At 49.8% G+C, this 14,565-nt stretch overlaps 2 protein-coding genes and 1 long non-coding RNA gene across 5 annotated transcripts; 1 reads left to right on the top strand and 2 right to left on the bottom strand.

The window, feature by feature from the left end:
* Positions 1-58: 58 nt before the first annotated feature.
* Positions 59-8,412, bottom strand: vps52 (VPS52 subunit of GARP complex). 3 transcript variants are annotated; one of them, XM_085939860.1, is made up of 22 exons: positions 8,241-8,412; positions 7,948-8,014; positions 7,786-7,868; positions 6,985-7,066; positions 6,660-6,712; positions 6,496-6,571; positions 6,348-6,415; positions 6,101-6,276; positions 5,774-5,924; positions 4,970-5,070; positions 4,774-4,906; positions 3,954-4,011; positions 2,988-3,121; positions 2,545-2,700; positions 2,296-2,414; positions 2,093-2,216; positions 1,544-1,639; positions 1,378-1,485; positions 1,251-1,316; positions 1,068-1,179; positions 807-925; positions 59-737 (listed from the first exon to the last, which is right to left on the bottom strand). In XM_085939860.1, exons 3-22 carry the CDS (start codon positions 7,864-7,866, stop codon positions 591-593), a joined length of 2,160 nt encoding a protein of 719 aa, XP_085795986.1. In that variant the 5' UTR covers positions 7,867-7,868; positions 7,948-8,014; positions 8,241-8,412; the 3' UTR covers positions 59-590. The 3 variants fall into 3 exon arrangements, with proteins under 3 accessions (XP_085795986.1, XP_085795987.1, XP_085795985.1); XM_085939861.1 differs by lacking the exon at positions 7,948-8,014; XM_085939859.1 differs by lacking the exon at positions 7,948-8,014 and having other exon boundaries at positions 7,786-7,903.
* Positions 8,302-9,847, top strand: rps18 (ribosomal protein S18). Its single transcript, XM_085939902.1, is given in 7 exon segments — positions 8,302-8,440; positions 8,443-8,471; positions 8,821-8,919; positions 9,006-9,092; positions 9,158-9,259; positions 9,552-9,643; positions 9,719-9,847. Coding segments are annotated over 7 exon segments (609 nt in total). The 5' UTR covers positions 8,302-8,316; the 3' UTR covers positions 9,795-9,847.
* Positions 9,848-12,455: 2,608 nt separating this feature from the next.
* Positions 12,456-13,447, bottom strand: LOC147041271 (uncharacterized). Its single transcript, XR_015069222.1, has 3 exons — positions 13,329-13,447; positions 13,092-13,151; positions 12,456-13,014 (listed from the first exon to the last, which is right to left on the bottom strand). It is a non-coding gene; the product is annotated as an uncharacterized LOC147041271 (long non-coding RNA).
* Between the last annotated feature and the right edge of the window lie 1,118 nt (positions 13,448-14,565).

The following is a 14,565-nucleotide window of genomic DNA, read 5'->3' on the forward strand; positions in this document are numbered from 1 at the left end:
AAACGGACTCACCGGTACTGGGGATGTGCGACTACTAACAACAAATCAAACATAAGAAGGCACTTTACTCTTATTTTATTTCAATTTCCTGAACACTGTGGATGTTTCTTCAGCCTCACACGTTGACTATTTCTTTTAAAAATAAGAAATTACGTAGACTGGGGGAAAAAAAACGTTTTTCTCGACTCAGATATTTTCATCCGGCAATGTGCTGCTTATTTGGTGATGCTCCTTTGAAAAGCAGAGGTAAACCGAGGGTGTATCTCAGAATCCCTTTGCGCTGAATGAATGACGGTCGCTCTATCCGAGCACGCTCGCCTCTTGCTCAGAAATGGTAGGGATGCCGAAGGATTACCGAGCGGCCACGGGATTTGGAGTGGACCCGACGGGGAGATTGGGGGGGGGTGCCCCTAACGCCCCGCCAAAGCAACGGCGGTGCCGACTCGGGAATCTTACTCCTTGCGACAGGTGCCCCGTCTCTTGAGTAGCAAGCGAGGGAAAGATTGCAAACACCCGGTTACAAGTGCCACCCGACGAGGTTGACTTTCTATTAGTCGCACCGACGGACGACATTTCGAGGCGAGCGGGCCTCAGAAGTTGGGCTTGTGCTTCTTGACTTCTACCATGAGGTGGTGCAGGTTGATGAGTTCGGATCGGGCCGGCAGGCCGCGGAAGGCGGGCTGGCTGAGGATCTTGTGGAAGCCGTGGTAGTACTGGATCAGCTGGGTGAGGGCGCCCTGCGGTGGCGGGAACAACGGCGGCATCAGCCGGGTGCAGAGTACGCCGGCGGGCCCCCCTGGCCTCACCTGAATGATGCCGGTCCCGTTCTTGAAGTTGGTGAAAGACCTCATGACGTCCTGGCTCATGGCCTCCACGGACTGCTTCCACGAGGCCGAGAAGCCTCGCACCAGCTGGCAGATGTGAGCTGAAAAGGCGAGCACACAGCACGTGAGCGTTGGGTTGTGCAATTCGTACACCTGGAGTCTCCTCGGCCAAATTGCGCCGGGCTGACGAGTGCAGGCAAGCAAAAAAGGAAGGCACGAGGCATTTACAGCCGGACTGCTCACCTTCATCGCTCTTGAGGCGCTCCAGCTGCCCTTTCTCCATCAGGGCCTCGGCTTCCTTCACGAAAGAGATCATCCCCCCGAAAGGTCCCGACAGGATCTCCTCGATGAACTCCTGCTGGTGGCACGCCAGAGAGCTTTTCAGCACGCGCACACGCACCCTTGTGCCACAAGACCGCCACTCGCCTGCGTCCTAGCTAGAAGGAGCTGCTGGAAGCCTTCCACCTCCTTGCTGTCGTCTGCCGCCCTCTCCTGGACAAACGGGACGTCGAGCGCTTGCATTTGCCATCGCTCCGCCACGTGGGGGACTCACCGTGAGCACGCCGAGCATCATGTCGTAGTTGTTGATGAGGAAGATGAGTTGCTCCCTCCTGGAGGGGAACTCTGCCGCCATCTTCAGCACAAAGTTCTCCACCTCTGCCTGAAAAGTACCACGCCGTTTCACAGCGGCCTTCTCTTATTCGGCGGGCCGGCGTTACCTGCAGCTGGGCCAGCAGAGCGTCCGTCCTCTCGTTGGGGAAGGTCTGGTTTATGCCGACCACGGCCGAGGAGAATTCGGCGTAGCGACGCGTGATCTGAAATGAGGCAGCCGACATGTAGCGGGAGAGCGTGGCCGCTCGGGTTCTTTCACGACCCCCGACGTCCGCCATTGACATTCAAGATCCAAGGGTCTGCTTGGACCGTAAAAGTCCCCCCACGTATCTGATCAATGATGAGCCGTGCGCATCCGCATTGGCGGCGCGAGGCAAGCGACGGGGCCGGAAGGAGGACGTGAACGCAACAAGTTGAGTTGGAGAGCATCCTGCCATCATCCTGGCTTTGGCCATGTCTTCATTGGTATGGACAGCAGAGGGCGATATTGCTCAGTATGGAACAAGTGATTAATTCATTAGATGTGTTGATTTGATTGAAGAGTTTGCGCTGAAGGACTTGACACATCAGGCCGTGAATAGTGAATGAGTCACCTTAATTTTTCTGTTGTCGAGTGCCCTCGATCGACATTGAGGAGGTTAAGGTCAGCTACGTACGTAGTGCGGACGAGTGTCGAGCAGCCCCAGCTTCTGCGGGTCGGTGTTCCTGATGCTGTGGATGTTCATCTCCAGGATGAGCTCAAAGCGCGGCCACAGCAGCTTCAGCACCGCCTCCCAGTACCTGTCACACACAAGCGCAGGGTCAGGCTGAGGCGCGTCCAGAGCCGGGCCGACTAACAGGCAAGCGCAGGCGCACTCACTTGTCCAGGGCCGGGATGTTCCTTTTGGCGGCGATGGCTCGGAAACGCAAGATGATGTGGATGCACAAGAAGACGGCGATGCCGTCGTAGCAGTCCGACACATATGTCGACATGCTCTTCTACACGTACACGAGCACAATTGAGCATCAAGTCACCGCAACGGCACTTTTAGGTCATGTTTGCCTTCCTCGCTGTTGAATACGAAACCTGAACCAAAACCTGCGGCCGTTTCTGGTGCGGGCAACGTACCAGGAACATGCTGAGCGTCTTTCCCATGATGCTATTAAACAGGTCCAGGGCGGAATTTCCCGCCACCATGAAGAAGTCACACAGGAAGAGGAACTCCCTGCAGCCGTTATCCAGCAGGGCGTAGTGTTGGCTGCGGAACAGTGTCTCATATGGATACTGTGGACGGAGCGTGAGCCAAGCTTTAGTAAGCGCCACGCCTGCTTCCATTCTTCACATACTGTTCCTCACACACTTTGACACACTTTGTTCAGGTGTGCGTGGCTGACGGATCAAAATAGGGTGCTTGTCTCCTGAGCGATCTTAGCCATTTTCATCCGCAATCCTCACAATCAAAGATGCACAAATTGAAATGGCCAGACCCTTCTTCTGGATTGGTTGAAGCACCCTTGGGTGCAGATGCCATGGTGGCATTGTTCAAAAAAAAAAAAAAGAAACAGCCTCACCCTGCTGTCACCCCTCTGCGCCGTGTGAGGAACCAAAATGGGACCCTCCAGCTCAGGGGGACTCAGGATGGCGCCTCTCTGGCCCAGAGTGAAGATGGTGTTCCTGCTCTTCAGAGACGGTTTGGAGAAGAAACCTGTGGCAGGAGGAGGAGGAGAAGGGGGACGGGGGGCGGGTTGCAGGACTCGAATCAAGTTCATCAACTTCCCATTTCATTCATTCTCTGACATAAAGTCCTCAACACAAACTATATAAGGGCTAATTTGCATTGGGAGTGTTTTGAGTAACAAAAGTTGCAAATCATCTCAAGGTTATGTGCGCTTGTGCAGCTGCACCTCAAGCAATTTTGGGCGGACACGCCCGCACATTCAAGTGGTTCCAGGTATTTCTTCTCTTCATTTAATTAGCCATTAAAGTCACACTCACACACACCTCACGCACGTAAAGTCAAGTCCCAATGATCATCGTCACACACACATCTGAGGGTGGTGAAATTTGTCCTCTGCATTTAACCCATCCCCGTGTGATTTTGATCCATCCCCTGGGGGAGAGGGGAGTAGTGAGCAGCAGCGGCGCCGCGCTCGGGAATCATTTGGTGATCTAACCCCCCCCCCCCCAATTCCAACCCTTAATGCTGAGTGCCAAGGAGGGAGGCAATGGGTCCCATTTTTATAGTCTTTGGTATGACCCGGCCGAGATTTGAAGCCAGAATCTTCCAGTCTCAGGGCAGACACTCTACTACTAGGCCACTGAGCTGGTGACTGGTGATGTATGTGGGAACTTCTATTCTATTCCTATTCTATTCTATTCTATTCTATTCTATTCTATTCTATTCCTATTCTATTCTATTCTATTCTATTCTATTCTATTCCTATTCTATTCTATTCTATTCTATTCTATTCTATTCTATTCTATTCTATTCCTATTCTATTCAAAAGCCATGATGACCGACACACGAGCAACATCACCTTTTTTGGCGGTGTCTTCAACTCCCATCAAATCGTCCTTGTCAGCAACTTCCTCATACTACGCACACACATCCACAGTTAGCACATTCACACGGACAAATGCCCAGCCTTTGTCTCGTAATTATCCGCATAAAAATAACAATTTGGAAAACGACTGTTGCTTTATGACACAAGTTCCCATCTGCCGCGCGCAAAAAAAACAATGAACGGGCGTGCTTTCTTATTTGGACAACAAATCTTTTTGGGTTGTCGTCTCCGAGTTATGTCATGCGAGTTCTCAACAACCAGGGTTAGGGTGCCGTATGACTGTGCAGGAAAAAAACAAAATCAAGTGTTGGCGGAGCGCTGTCATTGGGGCCAAATTGAGCGGAGCGAACCATGCGTGCAGTTTGCCAGGGCGCCGTTTGCGTCCCAACGCCAAATCAAGACGGAGAAATTTGGAGAGGAGGTTTCGGGGAGCGGTCGCAATCGAGAAGTAGCGAGCGCATCGTCAAAGTTGAGCCCTTCACGAGCATATGTGTCACGTTTGAAATTGGATGGCCCCAAAAGAGGAAACAAGGGAGAAGGGGAACAACACCTTGTCACGTCGCCTCCCTTGTTTTGTTTTAAACGATAGAAATCTTTCCAGATGACAAAAGCTCAAGTCAATTATTACCAATTAGCCACCTGCTGTATAATGACAGGGTGTGTGTGTGTGTGTGTGTGTGTGTGTGTGTGTGTGTGTGTGTGTGTGTGTGTGTGTGCGCGTGTGCGTGTGTGCGTGTGTGGATGTGAGAGCATTGCATTCACAGATACTGGCGTGCGTGTTGCGGGCGCTCACCTGCACCTTGAGCAGACGGCCACTGTATGACTTGAAGTAGCTGAAATAGATCTTACTCATGGTGTCCACGTAATCGTCTCGCACTTCCTTGGCCACCGTCCTCTCATTGGCCAGGAGGAACTGGTAGAAGAATCTGCGCACGAACGCAGGTTCACGTGGATGTCGCGAGTGCGCATGTGAGTGTGTGTGCACATACCTGTACTTGAGCAGCGTGTTCTGTGGGATCTGATAGTTGGTCATGGGCTTCCTGAAGGAGTAGATCTTCTGGAGGATGAACTCTCGAATCTTCCACACAGCCTGAAGTTGGGAAAAAATAAAGACAAATCAAAAGAATTGGGACGCATCGAGGAAGCCCAGACAATGTGGACTTGTGGTCGACAGCGGCGTTTATCGCGCCATGTTTCGCACGCTTGCTCTGCACGTTTACAAATGTCGGCTAACTCTGTGGCCTGGCGGCTCCATGATTGCCCGGCTGCCCGCTTGGCAGGTTTTAGATTGAAGGATGCGGTCGCACTAGGTGAAGGGCGGGGCGGTAAAGCCGCCTGAGACCCTTTGGGGATCGAGGGCTGTCAACTGAAATGCACTATGCTGGTTTGGGCGGAAAAGCGCATCTGGTTTAACTTGCTAGCGATGGCCCTCTTCCATAAAGTCCCTGAGCAATGAACGAGCAATGACGTGTTGCTTCCACGAGCACAAATTTTCACTCACCACTCCCTTCACGCGCCCACACAGAATCAAGTCGTCAGTCTCGGGCTGGGCATCCGGTTGCCAAGGTAGCAAAACGTTTCCTAATCAAACGCGCAACAATTTCTAGGGCAGGGTAGACGGGTTGGGCCTGTTACGAAGACATCTGCCAACGCTTCGATGGTGGAAAAACAAATCCATAGTGTTCACACGGGCACGCAGAGTCACCACCGAGGCGACCTTCGTTTGACTAAATGTCATGTCTAGCGGGTACGCTACCTGTGATGACAAACCAAAAGGAGCGAGCCCTGCTCACCTTGACCTTGAGGCGGTCTACAATGTCCTGGACATCGGAGCAAGCCAGCGTCTCTCGAAAGCTGAGCTCCTTGGCCAAGTTGATCTTGCCGTTGAGCTCGTGCAGCTGCTCCACAAAGTCCTGCTCTGTCACTGGAGTGTCCAGGATGGCGCTGGACAGACAAAGGGCGCCCCGCCCCGTTTACTCACTCACCCACTCATTTCTCCCCTCTTGCTAAGTTTTTCAATTTTGCCTTTCGGGGACTCCTGAGTTGATGTGTAAAGGTGTGAGTGCCTTGTCGGCCCATACTGAAATTTCACCCCAAAGGTCTCGCGGCGGCCATCTTACGAAATCATGGCTCCGGGCACCAGCAGCTCATCTACCAGCTGGCTGAGCTGGCCACGCACTGCCTGGCGGTTCTTCAGACGCACGTTCATGCTGAGCGACTGCTGCTGCAGTGTGTGGATCTCGCCGCTGATGGACGATAGGTCACTCTGGAAGCCGCTCAGCATCTCCTCCATCCGCTGCAGGGCAGCCGAGCGTGAGGCAGAGAGGCGGAGCAGCCGGTTGAGCGGCCTGCGAAAAGGGCGCCTACCTCCAAAATGGCGTCACAGGCGCCGATCTGCTGGTGCAGCAAAGCAATGTTCTGGCTCTCCTTGATGTCTGATGACGTCGCTCAGGAGAAAAAAAAAAACCCAATGTGCGCATGTCGTGGAAATGTGTCGAAAACAAACAGGGGATACAGTCTTTGATGGAGGCTTGCTCGATCCGCTCCAGTTCCGCCTCCACTTGTTTGGAGTACTGCCGAAGATCCACACCCTGCCGCAAAAATAAACAAACAGAGGAGAAAATAAATTAGGGCCTGCCGTTAGCTGTGACGTGAAGGAGGACGAATGCGAGCGCTCACCGTTCCGAGGGCTTCTTTGACAAGCTCGTCCTCCAGATTGGCCTGGATATGAACTGCGGGATGAGACGCCATGTTAGTGAGTTGGCCTTCGACACGCCGCGCCCACTAACCGGCCGTGCAAAGGCCGACCTGACCGCCGCGCAGCCCGCCAAAGGGCTCGGTTGGGTAACCGCCGACCGCGGCCCAAACCCGGCGAAGGAGTGAGCCGCGATAGGTTGTTATCCGAGGCTGCCGGGACCACTATGTCATTTTGGTCGGGGCGCGAATCAAAACGGCAACATCCATTTCAGAAACTTGAGCGGCTGCATGACACGGCGGGCCTTACGGTCCACTTCGTCCAAGATCAAGTCCTCAGTGGTCAGGTCCAGTTCTCCCGGGTGCGGCTGGGCCATTTCCTCGTCACTCACCTGGGGAAAAACAGACAAGCGAGTGGGCCAACAAGCCATTTTTGCCCCTTTTGCCTCGTAGAAAGACATCTCATTTGCACATCAATCCAGATCCCGGTCCCCCATTTTATTAATACTTTTTTGGGGCATTCATCAAGGTCAGGGCACTAAGACAATGGCGAGCGGACTGCTGAGTTGCTCACATACGATGCGGCAGCCCGATGAAGCCTTTGTCTGAGACGAGAGCCCAAATACCGTCTTTTATGACAACCCGAACAGTGCATTCAATGCCCCGAGGTTTGCTTTTTTGGTACCCATCAGTTGTGCAGTACTTTTCAAGATGCATTGGAGCCACTAGCCTGTCGAAGGGTGAACGTGTACCCGCTGCAAAATGGGCCAAGTTGCACTCTTGAGGAATGGGAGGAGTGATGAAGCAAACGTTTGAGACTCCACTTGACGATGCCATAAGAATATGTGCTAACGGTTTTCATTGACGTGCTCAGTCGTCTTCCACACCGAAACTAGTCGTCGAATTACAAACGTGACAAGGAGAAGAAAATACAAGATATCGTTACGTTCACAAGCAGACAAAATGAATTTCGTTAACCGATGTTATGTTGTTTTGCTCGTGCTACTGAATAGCGGTAAATGACTTCCGGGAAGAGAACGTGGAAGGCTTGTTGAACAAATTCGAACGGACAATGACGACATTAAGCTCACTCGACAAAATTAAAAGTCACCTCGTCGTGAAAGAAGCCCAAGGCCGCTTGTGACTGTGTCGTCCTCTCCGGAGGTTTCACATCCGCGGTAGCCTCCGCCATTGCTGCCGTGACGTCATGTGGTGGAACGAAAAAAATACTGACCACAAAACAAGAACAAAATAACAACGAAAAATCACTCACGTCTTTCCTCACGCTCCAGCAAAATATTACTTCTTAGGGATAAAGTCGATCATTTCGACGCGTTATCCTAAATTCGGAACGCGCAGGGTTAAATTGGGTTTTGTGCATTACGTACTAAAGTTGAGCATTTTTATGCCCATTTTATTGTGACAGCAAAACAGATTTAAAACAAAACATTTGAAAAGTTTAATCGTCTCGTATTCAAATTTATTTCTGATGATAAGCTCATGGGGTTAAATAAGCAATTAATAAATATAATTATATATTTAACCACAGCTGCCGCGGAAACATACCACTTTATTTTAGGGAACCAAAATACATTTTCATTCCTCAATTTGAGGTTGAAGTGGCCACACGAATGCAACAAATATGACTTTAATGTCTAGACTAAGAAAATGTTCACGGAGTAAGTCGAAAAAGTTGTCGGACAATTCAAACAGTGTACCGACTTCCGCCCTCAGCCCGCTCAAACTGTCGCGAGATCAACGTCACTTCCTTTCTACGCGGAACCAGCTTCCAAGATGGTGAGAATCCTGCTCGACAATCTAAATCGGTCGCCATCTATTGCGAATAGTTATCCATTCGCGCCCCGAGTATCTTTGAGGGGCGCGCGTAGTGTGTGCAAGCAGATACGATGTTGAATTGATTGTGAGTGAGCGCAAACGTGGTCTTTAAAAGCGAGCGTGAAGTCGCTGCCGCTGCTAATACAATGGAAGAAGCTCCGACGTGGATAGCGGCCGTCAATGTGGAGCCGCTCCTCGTGCTCAGCTTCGAGTGACGTTCAATGTGTTGAAGTTCTGAGAAGTTCTGACTTCTGTAGCGATCGTCAATGTGGACTGGCTATAAGTGACGTTTGCTGTGTTGTTTCTGTAGGCTTTAGTCATCCCCGAGAAGTTCCAGCACATACTTCGTGTTTTGAACACAAACATTGATGGGAGGCGGAAAATTGCCTTTGCTATCACTGCCATCAAGGTAGGAAAGGGGGGGAGGTGGCAGGACGTTACTGTTATTGCCCTGTTCCAGTTTGGAATATTTTTGACGCTGTCTTGTCCTCTCAGGGTGTGGGCCGACGATATGCCCATGTGGTCCTGAGGAAAGCCGACATCGACCTCAACAAGAGAGCCGGCGAGTTGACCGAGGAGGAGGTGAGCCAGCTTTTGGCCGGCCGGCCGGCCTGGGTGTGCGGCCACACTGAACGCTTTGTGTGCAGGTGGAGCGGGTGGTGACCATCATGCAGAATCCTCGCCAGTACAAAATCCCAGATTGGTTCCTCAACAGGCAGAAGGATGTCAAGGATGGGAAATTCAGTCAAGTGAGCGGATCAAATCGCCAGCTTTCTTGTCGGGCCAACCCCCGCTTATCTTGCATACCCACCCGTAATTGATGAAAAGCCGAGATGACAAACGCTGCAAAAAGAATCAAAAGAACATTGACCCTCGTCGTGTCCCCCTAACAATCCACCTCAGAGGTGTCATGATGAATTGACAATGTATCCATTCTGAACTGTTTTGATCATCCCGTTCATCTCGGTGTGGGTTTTGCCGCTGGGTTGCGCAGACGTTGTCCAAAGGCGAGTAAAGTCCAACAACGCATGCCGCTTTCAGGTGCTGGCTAACGGCCTGGACAACAAGCTGAGAGAAGATCTGGAGCGGCTGAAGAAGATCCGAGCTCATCGTGGCCTCCGACACTTTTGGGGGTGAGTCCTCTCTCGGTAGCCCGTGGCAACTTTGAACCTTGCCCCCACACTAACTGGCTGGCGCTTCCTTTGCAGCTTGCGCGTACGCGGTCAGCACACCAAGACTACCGGCCGCCGTGGCCGCACCGTGGGCGTCTCCAAGAAGAAATAAAGTTGGTGCCGTTCTGTTCTCTGTCTTCAATAAATGGCTCCAAACAAACCAAACTATCTTGTGCTCTCTCACTTCCTGATTGAAACCAGACTAAGCGATCCAATTCATCGCTAGCGTAGCCTAGCCGCACCGCGTCACAGCGGAAGCAATACTAACGCTGCGTGGGGTTGATCTCAAATGACGTCACGTTTGAGCATAAATATTTAGCGGATGCGGTCAGTTGGACAAACATTGTGTCCGACTGACCGTGCAACTACAGCTGCACCTACCATTTTGGAGGAGGACGACGTACCAGGGGTGAAATTCCAACGTGGTTTGATTTGCCAAACATAGTGCGGAACAACTCAAACGTTGGCTGACATGCAGAGGCCTCAAAGTCAGCGAGAAGGAAGTAGTTTTGGTCGGAAGGTAAGCTTTATTTTGAGATAGCTCTCTCACTCCGCTAAGGTCCTGCTAGGTGACCTGGTGTTGCTAACTTTCATGAAAATGAATCAACATAGTGTGGAACAACTTAAACACGGGCTGAAAGAAACCCGTTTTAGTCGATTGGTAAACTTTATTGTGTGATAGCTCTCTCACTCGTGTGAGGTCCTGCATGCTAACCTCGTGTTGCTAACTAATGAAAATTGAACGTTTGGAAGTTCCAACTTGTTTATTATGCTATCAATAATGTATATATTATCATTATCGACACAGCCTATGCAAGGGGGAATATACAAGATCTTTGCTGATCCATCTTTGAAATTATGATGGTTAGTGATTTTATAAAAATAAACTGATCCATCCTTTCTGTTTGCACAGATACCAGCATGCGGTCAACCAAAAGCTTTCCATTGATCCATCTGTAGACGGCAACGTAAAAGCTGCATCAAGGTCAAGTTCAGCGAAAGAGGATTCTCAACCACCGGATGGAGATTGGAAAGATTTTCCTCAATGTGGTATTCCGAGACATCTACAAAATTTGAGTTTGAAATAACAGTCAAATCTAGTCTGTTGGGGAAACTTGGGAAATGTGATTTTTTTCCATAAACAAGCTTGTGAATTTCAAATGTACCGTATTCGCCCGAATATAAGACGACCCCGATTATAAGACGACCCCCTCTTTTTCAAGACTCCAGTTTGAAAAAAGCCTTTTTCTAGACTCCGAATGTAAGACGACCCCCCCCCCCCCCCCTTTTTCAGTTTCATTTCAATGAAAAAAAACCTTGTCTTATATTCGGGTGTCATCACATCCCCTGTCGTTTGGCTGCTGGAGCTGTTTGTAAGTAAAAAAAAAAATAACACTCAGATGAAGCTACTTGAGATGTACAATTTCTTCAAAAAGGAAACAAAAGTGTGACATTTCATTGTTGTGCAGTCTTTAAGACATCCAACCATATTGTATATATCTCAGAATTTGTCTCTATATTTAATGTATATTAATTTTCATGTTCGTACAAGCCAGTGACGTGCAGTGAGGTTCATGACTGGGAAGGCACTGACGTCCACCCTCCCCCCGATAATATTTGTTCGACACCTAACCGTGTCACAAGTAATACATGCACAGTTCGCTGTTCTAAAAATAGTAACTTTGGGGTAATTGTGACAAGCCCCCATACGAGGAAAGTCCGACTAGGAAAAGTGCACTCCGACACAAACCGGTAGGTTGAGTTGCAATGGCAACTCAGTTGTGATTTGTACTGACTGCGTGATGATATGATATGATATGATATGATATGTACCTGCAAGAAATTATTTGGCGAAACGAATGAAATGCTTCAAAGATACGAGATTGAGAAAATTGCGAAGGTTCGCTGGAGCGACGTCATGTTGTTATTGTGGCTCAATGACATGATGCACGTCTAGAGGACTCCAACTCCCGGATGATTTTTGGACCTTTTTTTTTACGGCCGTGCAGTCGTATGGAAATAAATGCGTTTGACAACCCCCCCCAAAGCTGGTGTTTCAGAATTCATTGATGACATTTCCCTATCATTATTTGGAATTGTAAACGTATGTAGTTTGTTTTGTAAAAAGCATTTTTTTTTTGTAAAACAAACATTTCTTTTCATGATTACTGTCATGTGAAATGTAGATTGTGTGTCTGCCATTGAAAACCTCCGTGACTAGACGAGGAGAATTGCTTCTACCCGTTTCGACAAGTCATGTAAAACATATTGTGAAACAAAGCTGCAATTATGTACTTGTCGAAATCAATCAAACAGGCAGAAATGTGCTTTTGTCGCGACAAATAGTTCAACGTCTTTCTGAACGACCTGCGGAAGAAAAAAAAAACAGACGCCGATGATACCGCTTGCTCGGACCACCTCAAAAGTTTGATAGCTTGTGTAAGATAGCAGCGAATACCATGCGTTGACAGTACGAGTTAAAAAAAATTGCGCCACAGGTCTTGCTCGAAGCCAGGTACGGTTTCCTGGAAGGTCGCAGCGTCTTCTCCTTCGACCTCACCTTCTGCTTCAGCGTTTTGGGGGCATCCCGTGGATACTTGAACGTTGCCTTAAAGTACTGCTCTGTACCACTACAACTTGTTTATTCCCATCTGATTTTTGGAGTAGAAAAAACACTGGCACTTTTCTGATTGGCCTCTGAGAATCAAAAGTCACGTCTTAATGTGGATTACAAGAAACAAGACAGCACACACACACTCACACAGAGACAGCCTGAGCTCATTAGTTTAATTGAAGCAGAAAAAGTTCACCCAAAGTGAGTGCGCAGGCAGCATGGAAACCAATCAAGGGTTTTCACGTCACACCCTCGTGATTGTTATGCAAAAAAATGATTGATTACAGGTGACAAGCAACAGCAGAGTCTTGATGGCGTCTTAATTTACAAAGGAAAAAACAATTGTGCGAGGCTCCAATACGTGCCCATTACTTTCTGTCATCCGGGGTTATAGCTGGTGTATCGGGAGCAGGAGGAGGAGGAGGAGGAGGAGGAGGAGGAGGAGGAGGAGGAGGAGGAGGAGGAGGAGGAGAACTGGTGGGAACGTACGGGTACCCATCAGAATAATCAACCCCTTCGAGCCAGATATGGCCTTCAAAAATACGCACAACCAGGCCGACACCGTTTTCCAGCTTTAAACCAGAATGGAAGTTCGCATCCACGGATATGACATTTTGCGGCAGGTCTGGTGCCAATGTCGTTGTCGTCGTTGTCGTCGTTGTCGTCGTCGGGTCATTTTCATCCGGGGTTATTTGGGAGACAGTTGGGCTGATGCTTCCTGTCGAAGGAAGGCGGCTTTGTTTAGTGAGCGTCCATTCTGGACGCGACGTGCGGCCGGAGTTCCGGACCACTTACCGAACAGCAAAAGGACAACGCTGAGCACCTTCAAAGTCCCCATTGTGTCGAGACGTCACTCTGCAAGATAGCCAAAAGGAACACTGAAACCATGCCGGGTGCGGGGAGAGGGAGGGAGAGCAAGCCGCCGGGACCTTTGTTCCGGCTTCAAGCGGGCCAAGCCAATGGAAAGCGCGGAGAGCGACCGGCACAGAAATGCTGCCGCTGCGGCTGCTGCCCGAACAAGAGATTACTTACCGCTTCGAATCTAGTCCGATCCTGACTGGCGCTGTATTCTGCACTGGCTTTTTATAGGTTGCCCAGTCGGCGTCTGCGACGGCAAGAATGCTGGCGCTTTTGTATAACGCTCGTTAAGGTGGGGCACTTCATTAATTGCCCTTTTGGTGTCACGCAAGCAAGGTGGGTCTCGCTGAACCACATTTCTCTCCGAGATTTTCATGCCGCAATTATTCAATTAGCTGAGTCATTTTGACAGAAAGCCGACGGCGGGGGAAGGCAGCTCACTTAGCAATCGCCCACGAGACGAGCGCTCTGCACCTTTGACTGCATCCGTGGCGCCACGGCTAGGCCTGTCCCGTAGCAGCCGGATGACAGCGGCAACTACAAATTCTATGCTGATTTAAAAAAAAAAAAACTGGCTCCTCTCACTGCCACCCTCTTTGTGCACCAAACACTCCCAGCATCCACCAAGCTGCCTCATAGCTTTTTGCCTCTTTTCATGTCTCCACTGTTGGGCTGAACAAAGTGATGCACCCAAGAATAGAAAACTCGACAAAGGCTAAGAGGGGGAGGGTTAGACGAGCCTAAGACGAGGAGGAAAGGGGACATGGGTATGGCCCCAACCCCGTTTGACTTGTCGCTGACGCGCCGACTTCAACTCCTCTCGGCAAGTTTAAGGTCTAAAAGGAAGACTAAAGCACCCTCTGCTGTCAACTTTGGCATTTGCATCAGTGGTGCGCACCTGATTGAGTCACTAAAAAATACTCACGCACCAGAGGCCGCAAATGCTCTACACCAAGAAAGAGAACCGGAGTCCAAAGAATACACAATGCAAACACGCTTTACGTTCATACAACATTTGGGCTTTCGATTGACGCTTCTGATTGATGATGTCGGCAGCATAGGTGGCAATTGTTAGAGATGTTCCGACTCTAACTTATTGTGCAAGAACCACACGAGACAGTATGCCCTTTTGAACACTTGCACGTGGAGAACTTGTTCGTCATTGTAGATACAACAATGTCCGAACAAATTCTGCAAGTGGAGAGTTTGTTCGTTGCTGTAGACACAGCAATGTCCGAACAAAGTCTGCCGTTGCATTCATGCAAGACAGTATTTATTGAGAGAAGAAGGGTGGGGGTGACAATTTACATGTGTGGTGGCCAAGGTGGGGGGGAAACACCTGGCTTCTGATCACACCATAGCGGGGGATGTTTTACGATGTTGAGTAGACAGAACAACTTTGATTGCGTCT

Source organism: Syngnathus leptorhynchus, chromosome 20 (assembly GCF_054491065.1).
Source record: "Syngnathus leptorhynchus isolate UIUO chromosome 20, UIUO_Slep, whole genome shotgun sequence".
Taxonomy (NCBI): domain Eukaryota; kingdom Metazoa; phylum Chordata; class Actinopteri; order Syngnathiformes; family Syngnathidae; genus Syngnathus; species Syngnathus leptorhynchus.

Bases quoted from the DNA above. Each gene is read 5' to 3' on its own strand.
- vps52 (XM_085939861.1), bottom strand. From the start codon at position 7,866: ATGGCGGAGGCTACCGCGGATGTGAAACCTCCGGAGAGGACGACACAG. The intron at 6,277-6,347 runs GTAGGCGCCCTT...GCTGCCCTGCAG, and splicing joins CCTGTGACGCCATTTTGGAG to CGGATGGAGGAGATGCTGAG. The intron at 2,415-2,544 runs GTACGTTGCCCG...GTGTACGTGTAG, and splicing joins AGACGCTCAGCATGTTCCTG to AAGAGCATGTCGACATATGT.